Source organism: Myxocyprinus asiaticus, chromosome 1 (assembly GCF_019703515.2).
Source record: "Myxocyprinus asiaticus isolate MX2 ecotype Aquarium Trade chromosome 1, UBuf_Myxa_2, whole genome shotgun sequence".
NCBI classification, from domain to species: domain Eukaryota; kingdom Metazoa; phylum Chordata; class Actinopteri; order Cypriniformes; family Catostomidae; genus Myxocyprinus; species Myxocyprinus asiaticus.
In genome coordinates this window covers 31117876-31143847 of record NC_059344.1, presented here as the reverse complement: position 1 = coordinate 31143847, position 25972 = coordinate 31117876, and the positions used below count along the sequence as shown (strand labels likewise).

The 25972-nt window shown below is 40.6% G+C and overlaps 1 protein-coding gene across 3 annotated transcripts in view; it reads left to right on the top strand.

The window, feature by feature from the left end:
• Positions 1-305: 305 nt before the first annotated feature.
• The window catches only part of LOC127443684 (integrin alpha-11-like), a 106838-nt gene continuing 81171 nt past the window's right edge, over positions 306-25972 (top strand). For 2 of the 3 annotated variants that reach the window (XM_051702478.1, XM_051702470.1), the window contains exons 1-2: positions 306-447; positions 9119-9230. In XM_051702478.1, coding sequence (XP_051558438.1) covers positions 396-447; positions 9119-9230 — 164 coding nt within the window. In that variant the 5' untranslated portion in view covers positions 306-395. Of the gene's footprint in view, positions 448-9118; positions 9231-25972 lie in introns of those variants that run through there. The other variant, XM_051702487.1, reaches the window with a different exon arrangement.

Here is a 25972-nt window from a genome sequence, read left to right as displayed (position 1 = left end):
ATGTTATGCAAATTAAAATATTATAGTAGATCATTAATTGCTGTTATTCCTAACATTTGAATTTTCATATTTATCTTATATCGAGTACATTTTCAGGAGCAATGCATGAGGTCATAATAGAGTGACCCAACTCAACCATAGATGGACAGACAGGCAAAGAGACAAAACAAAGGAGCAATGAAGACAAAGAGAGAAGATCTGTGTGTTGGCTGAATGAGCACCTCCTATAATTTGGCCACAGTCCCTCCTCCTTGCCTCAGATATAGAGAGTGTTTTTAGCAGGAGTAGAGTCAGTCAGAGTCGAGTGTACAGGAGAGCACACTGTCAGGATATTCTTAGCTTGCACACACGCACACAAACACACACACATTCTGTTATCCTTCACACATACACTTATGGAGTACTACTGCACCCTCCTACTCTGGATTCTATGCAGCATGCTGCCAGGTAAGTGTGTGTGTGTGTGTGTGTGTGTGTGTGTGTGGTTTGAAGAGATGCCTATCTTCAATTAAAAGACATTTAAGATGCAGGTTATTAATAGTCCATTGAGGAATATTGATAATCATTCAATTTGATAATTGTAGGGTTTGTTGAAACTTGTGGGAAAAATCTATCTATCTGTCCGTCTGTCCGCCCGTCCGTCCCATCTACACCCCCCCCGAGACTTGTTGACAGTTTCATTGATTATAATAGGATCTATTTGTTTTTGATGCGACGCACTGCTTGTGTTAGTCAAAATAGGACTCAGTCACACTTTTCCTGTTGTGTTTCTGCCATACCTTTTTATTCAGAGGCTGCACTCAATGGAGGCCACTGAAGTTTCTTTGATATGGCAATAAATTAGCGCAGGAAAGTTGTAAGTTAGTCCGTTAATTTGAAGAAACTAATGTCATTCTGATTCTTCGCTGTAAATCATCCTCGGATTTAAGACTTCTTGCCCTACCTGTATAGCTGGACATGTCTCACTGTTCATTGTAGCCTCAGGTAGAGACGGAAACACGACTGCAGGAAGGAAACTTTCCTGACTTGCGTTCAAAGCATAGCCCCTTCTCATCGGAGCTCTGAAGGTGCAGATTGCTGACGCCCAACCCCCAAGGTTGAAATAATATATATGATTGGTCAGAATTTCTGTCACTCTGCTAATACAAACGAATTACAGAACCCTTTAAAGTCTCCTGTGAAGGGGGATTCAGTAATGTAGAGTTGCAGTGCGATAGAGCAGTTTTGATTGGCTGCCATGGACCGCTTACACGCTATCAAACAGGAACAAATCAAATATATTTATGGTAGTCTACATTACATTTAAGTTGTTTTTGAAGTTGTATATTTATGTCTTTTAATGCATGTATTAATTTAATGCACATACATTGTTAAATAAATGGGGGAAAGAACGTTTCATAATTTGAATAACGTTTCCATCTCAGTTTATGCCACCCCTTCTCTGAAGGATTTGAAGGGGCTGACTGCACGCCACTGCATCTTGAACAGCTGCCAGTAAACCAGCTGTGAGTCAGGCCAATTCTAATCAATCCTTGCAGAGTTTAACTTCATATTGTTTTAATCCTGTATTGTTATATGAATGATACCATTGCACTAATACTATTATACTGTCTACTCTGCTACTGTCATTCTCTCTCTCTCTCTCTCTTCCTTTCTGCACTAGTCTGTCTCTGTTTCTACCAGATGACCATAACTTCTGGGTGATTTATGGTGTAACCTAACAGGTTGCACATATTTATCTGTGTTATGTAGAGGACCATTTTGATGTGCAAATATAAAAAGAAGATTATTTTGTGTGGATGAGAAACACCAGAGCTTAGAGAGTAATGCCTGTCTATGGTTTATATCAGGCTGCTGATGCCACGTGCCTCATGGATAGTTTACTTTGGCCACTAAACCATTCATTGGCCACCATGCTCATCCACTGTTAGTCATCTCTCAACTGCACTGTTTCAACAATGAGCTTTCCAGACCACAGAGCTCACAGTTGGAACGTCAGCATGAAATGATCAATGTTGGGTCATTTTTCTCTTGATCTGTAAATGTAATAGAATGTATAGTATATCAACCACTGAGGTTCAGAACACAATACTTTTATAGCACAAGGCCTATGAGATCTTAAGCAGATGAGAATTTCAAAGCAAAGGTTTAGGAGATGCATTTCTGGCAAGTGGAGTTTATTAAAAGCCATTGTGATGGCGCTTAATCCTTGCCAGTGGGCACCAGAAAGGCTCATTAGCATCAAAGCAGTTTCTCACATAAATATTTGTGAAGGGATGACTAAGCAGATGTTTAAAGGGGGTACCCTGTCACAGTATGTGAACTTGGCTGCACACAGCTTCATGTCTAACTAAAATCTTGTTAGTAAGAGTTTCACATTGGTAGTTTTCATTTGGTGGCATTTATGTGGTTTCTGGTTTTGATTGTGTATTTGGGGCATGGTCAGTGGTTGATCTGGCCTAGATATGGTTTTTAAAATATTCCTTTCTTGGTGTCAGGATCAAATCATGCTCAGCCTTTGCGTTGTTGGAAGTCAAATCCTTCTTTAGAAATGTTTTGATTTTGATCAAGACTGGGTTATCCTGATAAGGATTTCGGTATCCTGCCATGTGACCATCCTGCCTAGTATAATATTTAAATCTTGTGCTTAAGATCTTTTCTGATGGTTTGGTCTTGATATTCAAGGATTCTAGGATTCAAACCTGTGTCCGTATGAACATGGCCTTATGCATCCTGAGCACATGCATTTCCCACTAGCCTTCAGAATGCATGCACACTCTCAGACAGCTGGTTCTCCATCACTATGACTGTTGTGTGGCTCCTGTAGCTTGATTATGCTCAAAGCATTGCAGACCTGGCCTGGACACAGAGCACATCCCTTGCAGCCACTTTTCTGAGGTTTATTTATCTGGGCAAATGAATCCATACACAGGAAACCCACTCAGGCCTGCTATAGGTCCTGCTGATATTATAGAGAATATTAAAGTGTCTGCCACGTTAGGAGTTTCAAATGGAAAATAGAACCTATCTGCTCCCATTTTTGTTTTGTTCTTTTTTCCTTTAGTCTTTTTACTTCTCATATGGTGTTTAATTTCAGTAAAGAGCTGGAAGCCTACTAGATGTGTATTAAGCCAGCATAACTGAAAAAATGGTCAATGACTGTGGGAGAGAATTTGGGGAGAAATTTAGAAAAAAGTGACAGGATCCAGCATTATCACAGGTATTATGAAGTTTTCCTTCTCCATTAGACAGGTGATGGATCTGTTTTTATGTACATCTGTGGGCTAAGTTCTTTTTTTTGGCCATTCATAAATGAAGCCTTTAAGGAGAATGCTTAGAAAAAAAGACACTAATGTCCTGGAAAGTGTCGCAATTTGTGCAAGGATAGGAACAAGGATAGGAATATTACATTAAGTTTACATATTAGTGAATTATGGGCTAAGAGTAGGCCCAGACAGAGTCTGCAGAGTCTTTTTTCTGAATCCAGTCTTTTTTTTTCTTTTTTTTTTTTCTTGCCTGCACTGATTTTGAGGGGAAATGCTTTAAAAAAGGTTTTTAAAGGGCCTGGCCATTAGTTATAAATCAGTCCTTGCCTCATGACTCATGAATTTACTGATGTGCCCTCTGTTGTGAGGAACTTAATTTAAATTAATTAGCTTGCTTCAGTTAATCGATCAGTAGTTATTAAAACAATTTATTATGAATATAATAAACAGCCAAAGATTTGAAATTCAGAGAGCTCTTGTGAATTTAAGCACATTCTCAAAGCAGTCAGCAACAGAATTTATAACACAAACACTTTTAGACTTTAATTTAAATGGCTACAATATTTTTTTGTCAAACACACTTTTTATAGTATGGAGCCAAGTATGTAATGAGAATAATTCCCACTGTGTGTGAATCAGGGGTCAAATTTAGCTTCTCCATGAAAGCATTCATTGCTGCTCACAGTGGGACATATAGCTGATCAGCAAAAAAAAACTACATCCTTGCGTGAAGCAGACATGATCATTATCTGCATTACCATCAATAAACTACTTCAATTTTACTGATGACAGCTAGAAAATAAATTTCCTTTATTTTTAAAGACCCTTTCTTGCAAAGTCTTTTAACTGAATCCAGAGCAGATTTAGTTTCTCAATTGGTATTGAATTGGTATAGGAGACCTGGGGGCACAAGAGAAAATCAGGGGGCGGTTGCATAAAACAGTTTTAGACTAGACTTACTAGTTAGTAATCTAAAATGTTGGTCTTAATTTTTTCAATCAATTGCATTAAAACTTAGATCAGTCTAATTTAAGACCAAAATGTATGACAGCACACCCCTAGGCTAACTTTTTTTTATATTCCATGTTGCCATGGAAAATAACAGCTGAGCCAGTGGGGGCTTCAGTTGAGGGATAGAAGGGGCTTCAGTAGAGACTTTGTAGAAGAATCTGACTTCAACAATGGTAACAAATTGTCATGTGTTTTTTTATTTTTTATTATTTGAGTTAAAATCACAAAATGTTTTAATTAGAATCAATTTTGAAGCATTGTATTCCTCTAATAAGCAAATATTTTCAGCGAATGAAAACTGTATTGAGCATCCACTGTCGGCCATTTTTTTTAAAGCTGTTCAGTGTTATATTTTTCCCACAATGCAATGCAAATTAGACTGTCTTACTAAAGACAACTGTGAGCTTGTTTTATGCAACAGGCTTTCTATGTCGTCTTTAGCTAGTCAAAATAATTGTTAGACGCAGTCTTAAGTTAATGGCTATGTTTATGCAACCAGCCGCAGGACTTTCATCAGACCCCATTGTACTGTATGTTTTCTGCATCCTTGCCATTTTTATTTTTTTATTTGTTTTTATCAAATGGATACATTCCTATGCATTGGTTTCCACATGTGTAGGGTTATGACATCCATATGCTATCATCAGGGGTTCAGAGCAGAGATTAACAGTGTAATTTTGTTTAATTCTCAGAAAAATGTTCCATTGTGTTTACATTTGGATCAAAGCTTTTTCTTTTAAGTTCAGCAACTGCTTTAGATTTATTTTAAGAGCAATGCTTATAGATAGAGATCTGTATGGTGTGGGGTTGCCATCTTGCAATGGTCTAAGATGAGATGGCCACTGCTGAATGTGCTATTTGTTTGAAAATATTTGCAAAAACAAAAAACAAAACAAAACAAACAAAAAAAAAAACATTATGCACTATATTGCCAAAAGTATTCGCTCACCCATCCAAATAATTGAATTCAGGTGTTCCAATCACTTTCATGGCCACAGGTGTATAAAATGAAGCACCTAGGCATGCAGACTGCTTCTACAAACATTTGTGAAGGAATGGGCTGCTCTCAGGAGCTCAGTGAATTCCAGCGTGGTACTGTGATAGGATGCCACCTGTGCAACAAGTCCAGTCGTGAAATTTCCTCGCTACTAAATATTCCACAGTCAACTGTCAGTGGTATTATAACAAAGTGGAAGCGATTGGGAATGACAGCAACTCGGCCACGAAGTGGTAGGCCACGTAAAATGACAGAGCGGGGTCAGCGGATGCTGAGGCTCATAGTGCACAGAGGTCGCCAACTTTCTGCAGAGTCAATCGCTACAGACCTCCAAAGTTCATGTGGCCTTCAGATTAGCTCAAGAACAGTGCGTAGAGAGCTTCATGGAAAGGGTTTCCATGGCCGAGCAGCTGCATCCAAGCCATACATCACCAAGTGCAATGCAAAGCGTCGGATGCAGTGGTGTAAAGCACGCCGCCACTGGACTCTAGAGCAGTGGAGACGCGTTCTCTGGAGTGACGAATCACGCTTCTCCATCTGGCAATCTGATGGACGAGTCTGGGTTTGGCGGTTGCCAGGAGAACAGTACTTGTCTGACTGCATTGTGCCAACTGTGAAGTTTGGTGGAGGGGGGATTATGGTGTGGGGTTGTTTTTCAGGAGCTGGGCTTGGCCCCTTAGTTCCAGTGAAAGGAACTCTGAATGCTTCAGCATACCAAGAGATTTTGGACAATTCCATGCTCCCAACTTTGTGGGAACAGTTTGGGGATGGCCCCTTCCTGTTCCAACATGACTGCGCACCAATGCACGAAGCAAGGTCCATAAAGACATGGATGAGCGAGTTTGGTGTGGAAGAACTTGACTGGCCTGCACAGAGTCCTGACCTCAACCCGACAGAGCACCTTTGGGTTGAATTAGAGCGAAGACTGCGAGCCAGGCCTTCTCGTCCAATATTAGTGTCTGACCTCACAAATGCGCTTCTGGAAGAATGGTCAAAAATTCCCATAAACACACTCCTAAACCTTGTGGAAAGCCTTCCCAGAAGAGTTGAAGCTGTTATAGCTGCAAAGGGTGGGCCGACATCATATTAAACCCTATGGATTAAGAATGGGATGTCACTTAAGTTCATATGCGTCTAAAGGCAGATGAGCGAATACTTTTGGCAATATAGTGTATATGTGTATTTATAATGTATATATAACAGGTAGTTGTTTTTTTTTTTTTTTACATGTATTTTTTTTTTTTTTACATTACATATGTTAGCCAGCAGGTGGTGGCAAAAGATCATTTTATGTGTAATATGAGCCAGTTAGGTGACATGAAGTGAATCCGCATCAGCCACTGTTTACATACAGCACTAGATGATCGCTTGTATTACTTCTACATTACTAAAGCTAGGAAATAGCTTTAAACGGCTTTTAATGAACAACTTCAGCATTATGGCTCATTACAGCTGAGATTCACAACAGACTGATTAATTACACAAATTGAAGGCGCTTACCTCTAAGTCCGATAAGAGGTAAGCGCCTTCAGAATAACACACTGTTTAAAATGGAGGACATTGCGGTTTCTATAGTGATGGACTCTTGCGCACTGGCTACCGCAAAATAGGTAGAATCACCCCCGCTTGTACGGCTACTTTTCCACTGAGAAAGCTGATCTTCGGAAAGCTGACAGCATCTCTGCTTGGGAGTGGCAAAAGGTGATTGCACAGGCTCTCTCTCTCTCTCTCTCTCTCTCTCTCACACACACACACACACACACACACATCCATCCTTGTTTATCCAATAACTTGTTAGAAACAGCACAAGCCGTGATACTATTTCTGAAGTGACATTTTTGAATTACTAACAGGCTTGGACGCATCATTTGGTTTGAACCAGCAACGGCAGATTCTGATCCGCCACGTAAGAAAGTAGTTCCATGCCCAAATGCGTTTTTATGACCGTACTCAGTTTTTCCTCATTTTTTAAAATGTAATTATTCATTGAACTGTTGTATATAAGCAATATCACACTTGCAATTGTGCTATATGGCCCTAAATCACCACTGCTGTGATTATCTATGGCACTCGGCCTGCGGCCGAATCACAGCAGTGCTGATGTAGGGCCATACTGTACTCTTGCTTGTGTGATATTGCTTAAATATATATATATATATATATATATATATATATATATATATATATATATATATATATATATAAACAACAGGTCTCGTATTTGCTCAAGTCTCTTTATTGATACTTAAAAAATGTCTGTATCCCTAAACAATTGTAAACACCTTTAAATACGTAAACACTATTTGTAGCCTTTAATTCAGGTGAGGCATAATTACATAATAATAATTTTACTGGATGTTTCAATTCCTCAAATGAGCTGAATTTTCAGAGAGTTTGGACATTACCTTGCATTGTGACTGAAAAACCTGGCTCAAAGATCTCTGCCAATCAACCATAACTTCTTTACTTCAATCTTTTTTTTTTTTTTTGACTGACAGACAGTCCTTTTGGTGATTGGCAGCTTTATTGTTTAGTCTTATCCATGATGAGGTCCTGTATGTCCCACTGAAGTCTGTTGACTGAGTTGGAGGGTGTCAGGTCGAGTGGTGGAAATCATAGAGGCTTTCTACATTACCACGAGCATTAGACTGATTATGTTGGAGCTTCAGTAGAGGACCTCCATGAGAGTGTTTGTTAATCCAAGGCACACCAATACCCAAGATCCCGTGGTCTTTGGGGGCCATCAGAGGATAAGCAAGAGCCATACTGGCATGCCATGTGTAAACAAAGACACCTTTGAAATATGGGATGAACTGAAATGTGAAAACACCAAGGTGTCAAGAAATTGCCTTTTATTAAAGAAAGAATTCTGGATCACACTTTTAAGAACCCTTAAACTCAGTGTACAATTAACAGAAAAAGATTTTATAAGCATCGCATTAACTGATTTCTCATTGTTCAGCCATCGAAGTTCAAGGCAACTGAACAAAATAATATTTGTAGAGCATCAAATCATTAACGCAAATGCAAAATCAGAAAAATATGAATATATTAATCTGCGGACTATGTTGAAGCAGCAAAGATGGCATCCAATTAAGCAATATCACATGAGAAAGGGTACTGTGTCAACAGTTCAACAAACAAGTAAAGGCCAGTAGATAACACATTTCAGACAAAAATTGGCCAGTTAGTTGATGCATTATCTTCTCTGTCAGCAAAACTAGTTCCAAAAAAATGCCTAAGCATCAAGCACAACTCTCTGTACTGCTCCCATACGCTGATTTAAACTAGTGGTGATTCATTTGTAAACAAAGCAATGTTTTTGAACAAATCTTTTAAGTGAACAACCCATTCTCGTTCAACTCAATTTCTGTTGTGAACAAATGACTAAAGTTCAGGCATGAAACTCTACCTGATGGAGGCTGATAGGTTCTTTGAACTTGATATCTGTTTGCCAATCGGCACATTGACTAGTGATATGTTAAGCCTATCGGCTCGCATGTTGCAAGCTGATAGGTCCTTTGACGTGAACTCTCTCTTTGTCTAACATTTAAATTGCTCCATTTTGCAGATTAGCCGGTTTCACTGCACCACGCTGGGCAGAACCAGAACTAACTGTTGTATATTGTAGTTTACGTGTATGACTAGAAGTACTACTGTGTAGGACTTTTCGTCCTGTCAGCAACTCCTCAGTTTAGCCACCGTAAAAATCATCCATCTTAGTTTTGGGTCATTGCTGGAGCTCCTTTGCTCTTAGAATCTATTGCCCTCGGCAGTAAATGCACTCTTCTGTCCAAGTAAACTGCGAATGGTTCATATCTGAATTGTCTGTGTCTGCTTACAGGGTTCCATGACTGTTTCAACATTGACACCAGGAACCACAGGATCATAAAGGGCCCCAGGCAGACTCAGTTTGGCTACACTGTCCAACAACACACAGCAGGGGGACAGAAGTGGTAAGATGCAATTCTTTACTCCTTCCTGTACCTCTTTATTTCCTTTTTATCACAGAAAAAAGCTAAAAGAAGCATCACACTTCCTGTGTTTTCACACCTTTATTCAGTATGAAGTGAAGTCAGATAGTTTGGTTGTGTGCCCTAAGCTGTCAAAATCATATTGATATTATAAAAACATACCTGTGTGCTCAGTTCTTGAAGGGATCATGATTCAAAAATATGAAAGACAATAACGAATTGACTTTCAATGCATCTGCCAATGCTACTTTCTCAAACCAACAGAGGATCTCATTGACTCTGTGATTTCTAGGGCCCTATTTTAAGAGTGCTAAGTGCAGCACAATGCAATACATCATACACGCAAAGCCTGCAGGCAAGGTACATGAAGTTTTGGCATTTCTCAACTCAACTCACTTGTATTGTCACTACGCCATTACACAAGTGAAATGATGTGTAAAAAGCTTATGTGCGTGGTCCAGACATTGCAGCCATACATGTAAGTACAATAAGTATAAGTACACTTAACAGAATAACAATGTACAGAATAACAATATGACAATGTACAAAATAACAATATAACTATGTACAAAATAACAATATAACTATGTACAGAATAATAATATAACAGTGTACAGAATAACAATATACAGAATGACAATGTAACACTATACAGAATAACAATACATAGATGTTTACACAGTTTTCATGTTATACAATACACGTTACACAATATACAAACTGAACAGTTAGAGGCAATTGCACTGAATTAAGTACAGTATACATAAAGTGCAGTGATGTGTGGCATATACTATTGTGTTGTCATTAATTCTCAGATGTGCATGAAGGGGTAGATATTAATAATAATAGATGTTATATATATAACAAAATCTAGGCAAAGTGTGGCCACTTTGAAGATGCTAAAATTTAACACAGTTTTGATTTATTTTGGATTTTTTAAGTCACAACATAATTCCCATATTTCCATTTCTATTATTCCATAGTTATGATGACTATTATTCTAAAATGTGAAAAAAATAAAAATAAAGAATGAGCAAATGACCCTAAACTTTTGAACGGTAGTATATATATATATAGATACTACCGGTCAAAAGTTTTGAAACACTTGATTGAAATGTTTCTCATGATCTTAAAAATCCTTTAATCTGAAGGCTTATGCTTAAATGTTTGAAATTAGTTTTGTAGACAAAAATATAATTGTGCCAACATATTAATTTATTTCATTATAAAACTAAAATTTAATAATAAAAAAAAAAGTTTTTGAAATGGATGACTTGGACCAAATAATAAAGAAAAGCAGCCAATAAGTGCCCAACATAGATGGGAACTCCTTCAATACTGTTTAAAAAGCATCCCAGGGTGATACCTCAAGAAGTTGGTTGAGAAATTGTCAAGAGTACATGTCTGCAAATTCTAGGCAAAGTGTGGCCACTTTGAAGATGCTAAAATATAACATAGTTTTTATTTATTTTGGATTTTTTTAGTCACAACATAATTCCCATATTTCCATTTATGTTACTCCATAGTTCCCTATCTGTCACTCACTCGACGTTGTGTCGATGTAGTGACACTAGGGGTCACTCTTGGGAGCCTGAGACACCTCTGGTCTTTGATAAAAGGCCAATGAAAATTGGCGAGTGGTATTTGCATGCCACTCCCCCGGACATACAGGTATAAAAGGAGCTGGTATGCAACCACTCATTCAGATTTTCTCTTCGGAGCCAAACGGTCATGCTCATTGAGCTGAATTCTCATGACTGTTCATTCACCTCTGCTGGATCTGATGGCGCATTTCAGCAGCTTCTCCCTCCTCTGCACTGGTGCACTGCAGAGAAAGCCCCTGGGCGCTTCGGCAGAAAAAAGAGAGTATATTTTTCTGAAAGGGTATATTTCTCTAAAAGAGCGGCTCATACGGAACGTCTTTTTAAAGACGTGTCTTTTTAAAGATGCCTTTCCAATTGTGTGTTATTCCTGGTTGCAGTCGTTACCTCTCAACTACAGACGGTCATGATCGCTGTATTTCGTGTCTGGGCGCGACCCACACGGAGGCTCCCAGCCTCGGTCCTTCTACCTACGGGTTTGAGGCCAGCACGGCTAGCACTGGGGGCGATTTGGGGACTCCAATGGGATCGCTTCCGCCGGGTATCCCCCCGCCGACCTCCCATTCCCCAGCACGCTCGTCTGCCCCGATCGGGCTTCCAGATGAGTCCACCGGCTCATCTCACGGCAAGTTCGACCTCTTGTTCGGAGCGCGCAAAGCTGGTGAGCTCTCGAGCGCAGCATCGGAGTCCAGTTGGACGCAGAAGCCTCAGCTGGGCTCCCCGCTTCGGGGTCGATTGCCCAGTCACAGGCTGATGCAGAGATGACGGACATGCTTTCCCGGGCGGCCGCGAGCATCAGGCTACAGTGGAACCCTCCGCTCTCTCCTGAACCCTCGCGGCTCGATGATTGGTTCCTGGGCTTGTGGTGCTGCTCAAAGCAGCCACGCCCCGCTCCAGTGCCTTTCTTCCCAGAAGTGCACGAGGAGCTGACAAAATCGTGGGAGGCACCTTTTACTGCCCGGTCCTGATTTCTCAGTTCCCCCGCACCCACTACCCTCAATGGCGGGGCAGCCAGGGGCTATACGGCGATTCCCCTGGTGGATAAGGTGCTCGCGGTGCACCTATGCCCGCAGAGCGCCGCCACCTGGCGTGGACGCCCAAAGCTCCCATCCAAGCCCTGTAGGTTCACATTGTCAAAGGGCGGCTGTCCCCTTCCATCTTGAAGGTGTACGTTGCTGCTATAGCAGCACACCATGACACAGTGGACGGTAAGTCCTTAGGGAAGCACGACCTGATCATCAGGTTCCTGAGAGGCACCAGGAGGCTGATCCCCTCCAGACCGTGCCTCGTTCCCTCATGTGACCTCTCTGTAGTTCTTCAGGGTCTACAGAGAGCCCCCTTTGAGCCTTTGCAGTCAGCTGAGCTTAAGGCACTCTCCTTGAAGACTGCCCTCCTGACTGCACTCACTTCCATCAAGAGGTTAGGAGACCTGCAAGCGTTCTCTGTCAGCGAAACATGCCTGGAGTTCGGTCCGGGCTACTTTCATGTGATCTTGAGACCCCGACTGGGCTATGTGCCCAAGGTCCCCACGACCCCTTTTAGGGACCAGGTGGTGAACCTGCGAGCGCTGCCCCAGGAGGAGGCAGACCCAGCCCTGTCGTTGCTGTGTCCGGTGCGCGCTTTACGCATCTATTTGTATCGTACGCAGAGCTTTAGGATCTCTGAGCAGCTCTTTGTCTGCTTTGGAAGCGCTGTCTCCAAGCAGAGGATCACCCACTGGCTCATTGACGCCATAGCTATGGCATATCATGCCCAGGACGTGCCGCCCCCGGTTGGGCTACAAGCCCATTCTACCAGGGGTGTAGTGGCCTCCTGAGCCCTGGCCAGGGGTGCCTCTCTAACAGACATTTGCAGAGCAGCGGGCTGGGCAACACCCAACACCTTTGCAAGGTTCTACAACCTCCGAGTGGAACCGGTTTCATCCCAGGTAGTGGCACGCAATACAAGCGGATAAGCCCGGGATAGCCGGCCGGGTGTATCGCTTGCACATAGCGCCTTTCACCTCCTCTGAGCTGAAGTCATGCGCCATTTATTCCCAGTAGTGTTCACAAACTATGTTCCCTGGTTGACTTCCTCCGAGCCCTGTGGCAGTCGAGTTTTCGGAGAGACTCGCTGCTGGCCCAGTACATGTGCTAATAAGAGCCCTGTTCTGGGGTATGTGCGCCGCATGTGGCGGTTCCCTGTAAAGTAACCCCATGCGATGCATATCTTCTGCTAATTCGTTTCCCTGTTGGCAAACTGCGTCTTCCTTTGGCAGAGCCCCCTCTGCCACAGTCTCCGTGTTTGTAGTAACTCCTCCCCCATTGGGTAGGATCTACCATGAGACTCTCTACATGGTCGGCAAGACCATGTGACATATTTTTCCACTTAAATATTTCCCCCTCTCTTTGGGCGAGGTGTAGTCTCCACGGTGTCCTCCCCTTGGGAGGGACACCCCCCGACTAGACCTGGCAGCCCAGTCGGATAATCCCCCTTGTTTTTTATGGAGTGGAAAAAAAGAAGGGGAAAAGAGGCTACAACTGGTTTAGCCTGTCTCTATCTTTTTGGTAGTCGACTTGTCCCCGAAGGGCCGTTTGACACTCATAACTATGTTGGGGGAGGTTACGTGTCGGCCTGGTGCACTGGCTACGAGGCACACAGTCGTCTGCCCGTCACACACCGCCAGTTCACGTAACACAGTTCAGCCAGTTGCGGCGTTTTGTATAGGCACCCCTAGTGTCACTACATCGACACAGCGTCAAGTGAGTGACAGATAGGGAATGTCCTGGTTACTTGCGTAACCTCCGTTCCCTGATGGAGGGAATGAGATGTTGTGTCCCTCCTGCCACAACGCTGAACTACCTGCTGAAATGGCCGGACCTTGTCTTGGCTCCTCAGCATAAAATCTGAATGAGTGGTTGCATACCAGCTCCTTTTATAGCCGTATGTCTGGGGGAGTGGCATGCAAATACCACTTGCCAATTTTCATTGGCCTTTTATCAAAGACCAGAGGTGTTTCGGGCTCCCAAGAGTGACCCCTAGTGTCACTACATTGACACAACGTCTCGTTCCCTCCATCAGGGAACGGAGGTTATGCAAGTAACCAGGACGTTTTGATGACTTTACTATTATTCTAAAATGTAAAACAAATTATAATAAAGAATGAGTAAATGTTTCAAAACTTTTGACCGGTAGTGTATATACAGTATATATATATATATATATATATATATATATATATATATATATATATATATTCAGGGTTGGGAGGGTTACTTTTGAAATGTATTCCACTACAGATTACAGAATACATGCTGTAAAATGTCATTTGTAACCTATTCCGTTAGATTACTCAAGGTCAGTAACGTATTCTAAATACTTTGGATTACTTCTTCAGCACTGGTAGATTTTTTTCACTTGTTTTGATGATAAAAACTCTGCCAGTACAGTAAGACAAAATACAGATGTTAAAAATACATTCTCTGTAAAACCTAAATATCTTATGCAGTATTGTTTTGTAAAACAAGATAAACTAATCTTGTTTTAAGGCTTTTTAGATATTTTTACAGGAAAACAATATAAAAATTATTATCAAGAATAAGATTTTTGCCCTATTATCAAAGATCTTACTATAAAAAAGAAAATATGATCCAACGTGAATTTTCTTGATAAAAAAATATGATCGTGCCTGGTAACATGTGCATGTAAAATTGCTAGAAATAGCATTTTAGCTTAACGTAAAGCTGACAGTTTACACAAGGTTTATTTCTATTTCTTGTTCTCCAAACTTACTTCAAACTTACATCTCTGTCTGCTCGTATGAATGTAAGACATCATAAGAAAGTGTTTCACCGCTGTTCAAATGCACTTTGGATCGCATCATTTATATGTATAAATGTTTTCCATCTGAAAGCACTAAATATAAAATGAAACAAATGACAATAAAATGCAAAGTAATCTCTTCAGTTATCAAAATACTTTTTTAATGTAACTGTATTCTAATTACCAATGATTTAAATTGTAACTGTAGTGGAATACAGTTACTTATATTTTGTATTTTAAATACGTATTCCCGTTACATGTATTCTGTTACTTCCCAACCCTGTATATATATATATATATATATATATATATATATATATATATATATTGAGTCCAGTTAAATCCAGTGAATTTAGTGTTAAGGTCCTAGGGTATGTTTTTAGCAGTTCAGCAGTCTGATGGCCTGAGGGAAAAAGCTGTCCCGCAGCCTGCTGGTGTGGGCTCTAATGCTGTGGTGCTGTCTGCCAGATGGTAGCAGTGAGAGCAGTCCGTGGCTTGGATGGCTGGAGTCTCTGATGATCTGCCATGCTTTCCTTGCTTTCGTCTGGTTTAGATGTCCTGGAGGGAGGGAAGCTCACCTCCAGTGATGTGCTGGAGTGATCGTACTACCCTCTGCAGAGCTTTGCGTTTGAGAGCAGTACTGTTCCCATACCAGACGGCGATGCAGCCAGTCAGAATGCTCTCCACAGTGCACATGTAGAACGATCTGAGGATGTTGTGACTCATCCCAAACTTCCTCAGTCATCTCAGGAAGAAGAGCCGCTGGTGCATCTTCTTCACTACAGCCTCTGTATGGACAGACCATGTGAAGTCATCAGAGATGTGAACTCTGAGGTATTTAAAGCTGCAGACACTCTCCACTGGTGCTCCATCTATAGTGATGGGGCTGTGTTCTTTATCCAGTCTCCTGTAGTCCACCACAAGCTCCTTGGTCTTGTTGATGTTGAGAGAGAAGTTGTTCTCCTGAAATCAGCGTGTTAGGGAACGCACCTCCTCTCTATAAGCCGTTTCATCGTCATCTGTGATCAGGCCAACCACCACTGTGTCATCTGCAAACTTGACAATGACGTTGGAGCTGTGTGTGGCCATGCAGTCATGGGTGAAGAGAGAGTAAAGGAGTGGGCTGAGGACGCAGCCCTGTGGAGCTCCAGTGTTGAGAGTCAGTGGAGTAGAGATGTTGCTGCTCATTCTGACCACTTGGCATCTGCTTGACAGGAAGTCCAGGATCCAGCTGCACAGCAAGCTGTTCAAGCCCAGAGCCCGGAGCTTAACGTCAAGCTTGGAGGGCACTATGGTGTTGAATGCTGAACTGTAGTCCACAAACAGCATTCTCACATATGTTTTCCTTTTGTCCAGGTGGGACAGCAGTATGTAGAGTGAAAGCGATGGCATCATCAGTGGAGCGGCTGCCACAGTAAGCAAACTGTAGTGGATCCAGAGAGGCAGGCAGCAAAGAGCAAATGTGATCTCTGATTATTCTCTCAAAGCATTTGCTGATTTTGGGAGTCAGAGCAACAGGATGCCAGTCATTTAAGCAGTTGATTTTAGTTTGCTTCGGTACAGTTACAATGGTAGACGTTTTGAAGCATGTGGGAACTGTAGACAGGGAGAGAGAAAGGTTGAAAATGTCAGTGAAAACACCCGCTAGTTGGCCTGTGCATGTTCTGAGGACGTGACCCGGGATGCCGTCCGGACCCGTGGCATTGCGAATGTTCACCCGTTTGAGTAACATCTGTTACAGAGAGAGTAAGTGAACTAACCTCTGCTGTGTTAGTCATGGAAGCTCTCTCCGCGAGGGCTTGTTCACCTCAAAGCGAGCGCAGAAGGTGTTAAGCTCATCCGGAAAAGAGGCGGTGGTGTTTTTTTTGGGAGTGTCTATTCTTTTTTAAGTCAGTGATGTTATTGATTTCCTGCCACAAGCTTTTAGTGTCACTGGTATTAAACTGTAACTCCACTTTGTCCCTGTACTGATGTTTTGCTGCTCTGATGGTTTTACAGAGGGAATAACTGGCTTGTATTTGCTCCTTCTTGTTCCCTGAATTAAAAACGTAGGTCTGCGCATTTAGTGCTGCATGGACTTCGCCGTTAATCCACGGTTTTCTGTTGGGGTAGATCCATATTGTTTTGGTTGGCACCACGTCTTCTATGCACTTCCTGATGAAACACATTACAGAATCTGCATAGACCTCGATGTCGTCATCAGAGGCGGACCAGAACATCTCCCAGTCCATGTGATCAAAACAGTCTTTTAGCATAGAATCCAACTGGTCCGACCAGCACTGGATTATTCTGAACCTCCATTGACATCCAGGTCTCTGTGAGGCAGATAATGCAGCAGTCCTGCATCTCTCGTTGGAAAGAGATCTGTGCCCTTAGCTCGCAAAGTTTGTTGTCCAGTGACTGAACATTCGCCAGTAAAATGCTGGGGAGCAGGGGCCGGTTAACACGACATCTCAGTCTGACGAGGATGCTGGCTCTCCTTCCTCTTTTCTGCTTTCGAGGTCGCAACCGGGTGGTACAGACGAAGGGCTCTGGTCTTGTTTTTAAACACAGCGTCAGCGTTGTGGAACTCAAATTCTGGTTTGCATTGAGCGACATATGAAACAATATCCAAAAGTGTTTTTCTGTCGTAGGCAATTAGACAGATGACATCCAGAATGAAAAACACAAGATTAAGTGACAAAACAAACAAAAAATTATAGGGAATGAAGTATTATTAATAATTTTGATCAACTGACACACAAATCATGTCTTCTATTAACAGTGATTGTAACGGCCTTCCAGGTAAGGCTGTGGATTTTTGCACACACTTCAATTCTACAGTACTGGTCGATTTTGCTTTAAAATATAAAATTCATTCAATTAATTGAAAACATGAAAAAAATTAAACCAAACATATTTATAAATTCAAATTACACTTAAAACGAAATGAAAATATTATCAAAATAATGCAGTGGTAAAACATTTGTATATAACCACCTTCCCAAAACCAAACATTTTACTCTCTCCAACTTCTTCCACCTGCCCCTTTTGCAGTGACTTAAAAATAATTGCACTTAGAATAGAGGTACTTCTCAAACGTCTCAAAATGACTTATTTCTTAGGAAAATAACAAATTGCGCTTTGCGCCACTTCATTAACATACAATACACCCTCAGTTTATGTGCATACACCCACAGACAGCGCAAACACTCCCACCCATGGCCAATTGCGCTAGCATGAAAATTGTGCTTAGAATGTTTGTTGTGCATAGTGCTGTGCTTAGTGCGATCACAAAAATATAGCCCATGCAGTAATACGGTTTTCATCACAAGTAAGTTAGATCTCTTGGAAAAGGAAATCCACCTATGATGCCTTTAGGGGGGTTATCGGAGTTGGAAGGAGTTTAACATTTTTCACGCATGATTATGACATCATAATTGCTTCATGCTTTTGGCATAATGATGAAGGGACTCAGCTCAGACTCAGCTCTGGCATTCCAGTATGTCTGCTAAAATCCTGCCCAGAGATGTGCGTATCACTGTGACTGTGTGTGTGAGAGGAAGCAAAGAAAAAGGCTAAAGTTGCATAGTCTCACACACCTCTTTATATCTCTCAAACAAAATGTAATGTGCCACTCATCTTTGTATGCTGTAAGAATGCAAGAATGCCAGAGATTTATTTATTTTTTTTCCAATTGTGCCTAAGATGAAAATAATATTTTCTATCCAACATCTTGGATAGAAAACATTCAACATTCTATTCATAATCTTTTTGGATTTTTCCCGTTTCTCCCAATTTGGAATGCCCAATTCCCAATGCACTCTAAGTCATCGTGGTCGCGTAGTGATTCGCCTCAGTCCGGGTGGCGGAGGACGAATCCCAGTTGCCTCCGCATCTGAGACAGTCAACCCGCACATCTTATCACATGGCTTGTTGAGCGCGTTGCCACGGAGACATAGCGCGTGTGGAGCTTCACGCCATCCACCGCAGCAACCACGCTCAATTCACCATGTGCCCCACCGAGAACAAACCACATTATAGCGACCACGAGGAGGTTACCCCATGTGACTCTACCCTCCCTAGCAACTGGGCCAATTTGGTTGCTTAGGAGACCTGGCTGGAGTCACTCAGCACTCCCTGGGATTCAAACTAGCGAACTAGCGAACTCCAGGGGTGGTAGCCAGCGTATTTTACCACTGAGCTACCCAGGCCCCCTCTATCCAACATTCTTTAGATAATGACTAAATAGCTGAGTCTATAGTTTAAATGTGAGGGTGGTTGTAAGTTTAGCTGTACTGATGTGGGGTGATATCAACAAAGGCTTTCTCAAGTGAGCGGCTGCCAAACAGACCCCCTTTCTGTCTCTGCCCCATTCACACTGCATCTGGAAACCATTAATAGGCCAAAGGAAATCTTCCGCATGGCATGTGTGTCTGGCTTGGCTCATGTTATTATGTGTGTGTTTGCATGTCCCTTTTATTATATTCTGGTTTTCTTTGGGAGTTGCGTGTTGTGAATGAGTGATTCACAAACAGCTCTAATGCAACATACAGTACACAAAATCCCATTGACTCAGATAAAGAGGAACATACTGTATGCAGTACATATAAAGAAAAGAGATACTGATTAAAAGACCATTTAACTGTCACATACAATTTACTCAGTATCTTTACAGGTGTCTTTTTAACCTGATGACTCTAGGCAATAGGAGAGGAAAAGGGTTTGTGCAGGAATTGGCTCTAGACAGTAGCTACTCATCATCATGCGGTAAGGCTACCTCAGGTCAGATGAATAGGGGAAATGTTTGGACAATAAGACACTGCTGGCTATTTTCTTGTACATGTGTGTACGGGAGCGCTCTTGCACAATTGGACTCAGGAAACATCTTGATTAGCACAGTCAAAGTTGAATGTTTTGTCCGGGAGAAGTAATGGAGTCAAAGCTATGTCTTAATTTTCTCACAACCCTCATTCATTTAGTGTGGAATAACATACGGTTCATTCACTCTGACATTTCAAGTTAGTTGTCTTATAGTTTGCTGTTCTGCAAAGAATACCTACTATTTTCCCTAATTAAAAAACTTAAAGAAGTGATTAGTAATTTTGAAACATACTGTAGGTACAAAATCCACGCACACTCTCGGCATGAAGAGGGTCCCCTTATGGGGGCTGCCATGCTATGATCACATGACCAACCCAATACTACTCACTTTTCTCTGCCCTGTTATTGGAAACTTTCACTCTTGGATTAAATTAATCATGGCTGACTGTGAACAGAGAATTTCAACAATGGCACTGATAACTAAAATCTATTGTGTTGCAATGATGCTGCATCCACACCGCCAGGTGTTTGTGTAAGTTCAAGGCGAACATAAACAAATAAGTGCATTAAGAGTACACCTTAACAGTAAATAAACATGATGCAATCATCCAATCATTTGTCCCAGTCTCTTTCTTTCTTTTTGATTCTGGCTGTGTTTTCAATGGAATTCTAGCATACTGCTTACTGCATACTATACAATGTGTATGCTGTATACTGCCATACTATTCTTAAAAAAAACAGTATATGAAGCAGTATGCTGTAATAACAATAAATGTTTCAAAGAACAGTATGTGTCATTGATGTCACATGATCTCATTATGTTGCATATTTAATTCAGCTAGTTAAATAATGAAGAAATATTGTGGTTATTTAGCATTTACAATCCAATTTTAAAATTTCGAAACTTTTGAAGTCCAATCAAATGATAAATTGAGATGTTAAAAATTCCTGGATGATATTATATCATGTTCATTTGTCACTCTAGAAAAGGAAACTTAAGTCGAACAAATTGCATTGTGGGATACCACAGTGTGCTCTGCTGTATAAGGCACATTTTGCAAACATTATTCCCTGCATACAGACAATAAGCATAGTATTTACAGTAAACATACACTGTTTAAATGGAAGTCGGTAGTAGTATGATATACTATTCCTCTTTGTCTCTTATAACTTTTCTTATATATCTCTTGGTCTCTTTCTCTGGAATGTAATGAAGGTCCCAAAGAGCATGTTCATCACAGCAGCATGCAGTGGAAAGATCCCTCTGCAAGTTTCAGAGGAACAGAAGGGGTTTTAGTGGTAAGGGGCAATTAGGGAAAGGGGTTGGCAACACACATATCATAAGCTGTGGTTACTGAAACCAAGAAGTCCATGGACTTAAGGGGAGAATGTTGTCATAGCACTCTCTTATTTTTCTCTCAGAGTCTTAACATTTTGTAGAAATATGCATTATATTTCAGGTCAGTTCAACAGGGCAAAATGGAACACTTTCAGTATACAATATGTGTTTCAAGACACACAGACATTGTCCTTCATATTTTGGAACAGTCCCAGAAGCACCATATTTAATAGCAGATACATAATAACAGGCTAGCAACTTTGAAATTATCATGTAACCGCAAGTTCCATAAATTTGCGTTAAGCTTATTTTGCAAAAGGATAGTCCATATTGTTTGCGTTTTCTGTGTCATTCGTCTTCCTCTCATTACTTGTTCTCCCTTGTTTTGCCATTCAAATCAGATAATACCTGTTTGTACTGCATTCATTTCAGGGATTTAACTTGGTTTACATGTATATTTCAGAGAGAATAATATTTCTTTACATGAAATACATTTAAAACACAAATCACCTTCATAAGGGCATCAGCGTTTTAATGTGCACACCCCTTCATGAGCTGCTGTTGCATGGTTTTGATATTAATAGCTTCTTTGATTGTAACGGGAGCACTTTTCCCATTTATGTGAGTTTTCAAAAATCAGTTCAGTTCATTTCAATTATGTTTTATGTATTTTACATAAACACATACAAACAAATACATACACACATGCAATTTGCAAACAACCACACAAACGTGTAGGTACATGTGCTGACGCATTCACTACAAGAAATGTATATATTGATTTTTTTTTTTATTGATTTTTTTTGTCAAGTTGCTGACTTCTTGTCATGTTGTTGTCATTTTGTCATGTTCAGTCAATATTAAAGTACACTATGTGCAAATAGTATATGGATACCCCCTTCCAGTTACTGAGTTTGGTTACTCTATTAATTCCAGTGAAGACAAATCACAATGCCACTCCATACAATGGCATTCTAGTGCATTATGTGCTTCCAACTTTGTGGCAGCAGTTTCGGGAGAGCCCTTTTCTATTCCAGCATGACATTGCCCCTGTTCGCAAAGCAAGGTCCATAAAGAAATGGTTTACTGTATCTAGTGTGGAAGAACTTGACTGACCTGCACAAAGGCCAGACCTGAACCCCATCACTGTAAAAAATATTTTGACGTTTAGCTGTATCAAGGTGCTTTTTGGAGTTGACAACTACATTTTCCAGCCTACTTTACATGTTAAGTTGTGATTCTATCAACTTGTCATTAAAGAGGTCATGACATGAGGAATCAAATTGTCCTTGATCTTTTGACATATTATAGGTCATTGTTTCAGAACTCAAAACTTCTTCCCCACTGCGGGTGGGGTGTGGTCTCCGCGGTGTCCTCCCCTTGGGAGGGACACCCCCTGATGAACGGACCCTATATGGCCCCCAGCTGAACGATTTCATTCCTTTTGGCGAGAAAAAAGAGAAGAGGCCGTGGCTGGGTCAGCCGGTCCCTAATTTTGGGCAGTCGACTTGTCCCCAAGGATCAGGGGTCCGTTTGATGCCTGTAAGAGCGTTGGGGGAGGTTACGTGACGGCCGGGTGCGCTGGCTACGAGGGACGCAGAGGTCTGTCCGTCTCGCACCGCCAGTCCACATAACACAGTTCAGTTAGTCGTGGCGTTTTGTATAGGGACCCCTAGTGTTTTAATAGAGGTATCGGTACTGGTATCTGTATCGACGATATTGGACTTGGTATTATTGATACCGGATCGATAAGAAAATAAGTGGTATTGCCCATCCCTTGTGGTGAGCAGTGAGATGGCAAGGAGAGAGCAGGTCAGTCAAGAGCAGAGAGCGAGTCATAAGAGTGGGCATTTACAAACAAGTCTTAAAAGAGAAGCAGCACCCAAACAGAGCATTTCTGACAGAGGGTCAGAATGAAGGTGGAAAATGATCATGCTTTACAAATACATGGCTTTTTTTTGTGCAAACAAACTTTTCAATATCATAAGTGAACCTCAAGGAACATATTAAAATCAAAAAGGCATGTCGTGACCCCTCTAAGTTGAATTAACAAGCGTATTTGTCATCTCAACTCACTTAAAGTTGCCTGAACAAACAAAGATTTGCCAGCTTTGCTGCATGAATGAATAATGATGTTAGTGTTGTATGCAGTTTTATTTATTTATTTATTTATTTATTATGCTATTTGCAGGATTTTATTTGTGGTGTTGTTGTTTTGGCATCACTGTTAGTTAATAGTTTTGTGGTGATGTTAAAGGAATAGTTCACCCAAAAATGAAAATTCTCTCATCATTTACTCACCCTCATGCCATCCCAAATGTGTATGACTTTCTACTGCTGATCACAAACAGAGATTTTCAGAAGAATATTTCAGCTCTGTAGGTCCATACAATGCAAGTGAATGGGTGCCAAAATTATGACGCTCCAAAAAGCACATAAAGGCAGCATAAAAGCAATCCATATGACTCCAGAGTTTTAATCCATATCTTCAGAAGTGATATGATAGGTGAGGGTGAGAAGCAGATAAATATTGTCTTATAAATAAAGTCTTTTTTTTGCTAGAAAAGTTCTCCCTGCCCAGTAGGGGGTGATATGCATGAAGAATGCGAATCACAAAAAAAAAAAAAAAAAAAAGAACACAAGAAGAAGAATGTGAAAGTTGAAAGTGGAGACTGACTGAGCAGGGATAAGAATTCATATTAAAAAATATTTTTTTGTTTTTCACCCACACCTATCATATTGCTTCTGAATATATGGATTAAAACACTGGAGTCTTATGGATTACTTTGCACTAATGTGATTTTTGGAGCTTCAAAATTTGGGCACTTGCATTGTATGGACCAAAAGAGCTGATAAATTCTTCTAAAAATCTCCATTTATGTTCTACAGAAGAAATAAAGTCATACACATCTGGGATGGCATGAGGGTGAGTAAATGATAAGAGAATTTTCCTTTTTAGATGAACTATACCTTTAAGAGCTTATCTTTTACTTAATGTTTGATGAGTGTCATCATTACTAAGGTTTATGTGTCTAGTGTTGACATCTATGTGCCTTCCAATCAAATTATTGTGCATGTAGCACTTTCCCTCAAGAAGAGACTATCCTGCAATGCACATTTTGCAGTGTCGATCGTTGAGGAGAGGGGAAGTTAAAAAACAAGTTAGTTTGAATGGACTGGGGACAAAAAGTCATATATATTTTTTGAAAAGATTCAACTCAAATTGATGTCCGAGACAGCCATGACAGTTGTTGATTGAAAGAAGAAAGTCCACTCTAGCGCCCCTTGCAGCAACACTGAGAATGCAACGCGTACTTGCGTTGGGTTATGAATTGAGCACTGACACATTTCACAACGCAATGACATGTGAAATCGAGCTTGCGTAGCAAGGTGCGTCTGCGTTCACGTACTTGCGTAGAGTATGTTTGGGCCTTTAGTCTAGCAAACTTTTTTATATTTGCAATGTTTTAATTATTTAATGTATATTTATAACATTATACTTTGTCTGATATTACCCTGGAATCAGGTACAAAAAAAAGTACGTGAACGCAGACACACCCTGCTACGCAAGTTCGATTTCACGTGTCGTTTCGTTGTGAAATGTGTCAGTGCTCAATTCGTAACACTGCTAAATAAGGGGAAAACATGCCATCACAGTGTGTGAAAAGGCTCTATTAAGGCGGTGTCTCACTAGCTGATTTTTCCAATAATTTTCAGGTGTTAGCTTCATTAACATAGGGTGCGTTCCATTCCAAAGGGCTCATCCCTATGCCCTAATCCCTTCAGAGGGTTTGCCCTCCTGAGTGAGTGCTTCGGAGGTTTGAAGGGTGTAGGGCTCAAAAATATCAGTCATTTCGAACGCACTTCAAAGTCATCTATCCAAGCCAAAGGAGCTGCTGCCATCACTCAAAGGCTGACACTAATGACCATCACCTGCACCTAATCAGAAATGTTTATACATGATTTTGCCTTACTATTAACTATTTTCAGAATGCAAACTGAAATGAAATGCTTTAAAACTTTTAGACTTTATGAAGAAATTTAAGCTTCATGCTTAAATATTTGTTTTATTTAAATAAATAAATAAACCAGTATACAAATGTACAGTATGTGTTCACTTATTAAATAAATAAAACGCCACTGTGTATATTTCTTTTATTTCAACTCCTGTATTAGAATAAAAGATCAAGTGAATTTACAGAAAAATAACACAAACAAAAGCCAGTTTCAAGCAGAAAGCCAGAGGTTTCAATGTATGAAGTTAATTATGATAATTAAAAGCCTTTCTAAACCACAGATTTGGTTTGGATATCCAGAGTGTGTTTAGAGGTGCAGTTGATTTAATTTACAACAAACCTGGGGCCAGCTGCACCAGCTATACGCAAGTTAAAACTTAGCCTAGTTGTGGCATAAATGGGCACTAAGTCACAATTTACACACTATTAAATATTTGAGCATTGCACCATTAAACTTAGGTAGGACGTAACCCTACGTATGAACTAAATATTTAAAGAAGACTCTGACCAGGAGTAATGGATGGAATAAAAAAGCAGACTGATATTTTATGACATCAATGAGCTCATGTTTCGCATGATAGGCTTCAATCCTGTCGACATACAGTATGATGTTGACATTTACACTTGTTTACATTTATGAGAGAGAGAAAAAACTTACTTTTAAGCAGCTCTTCAGCATGAAACCGTTCAAACGGGGCAGTTTTCAGGATGTGTCGCCCGGTGTCAAGTTTCAACACATTCAGAATATATATAGGATATTAAAATGAATAAATGTCTATTTTTCCAGCCTGTTGTGTTAGTATTTATTTATCACCCCTTATTTATTTTAGATACCAGTTCCTATATATTGTTACTGACACAGGGCAAATATTCTGTTTATCAAATCTACTTTTATTACGTATTGTATTTTAATGGGGATATAATTTATTACAGCTGACAGTTACGTGAGTAAACAAGGTTTGAACATCAACCGTAACAAGATCTAAATGAAGTTCACGGCTTTTTAACACTTTTGTGTACAAATTTGAAGGCTGTTTATTTGTTCAGTACAGGTAAACGTTATATTATGCGACTACACATTACTTTATGGAGAGCTTACAACCTACTAGTTTAGTCTTGCCTTAAGAGCAGGTGGTACAACCAAATTAAGCACTGACTTAGTTA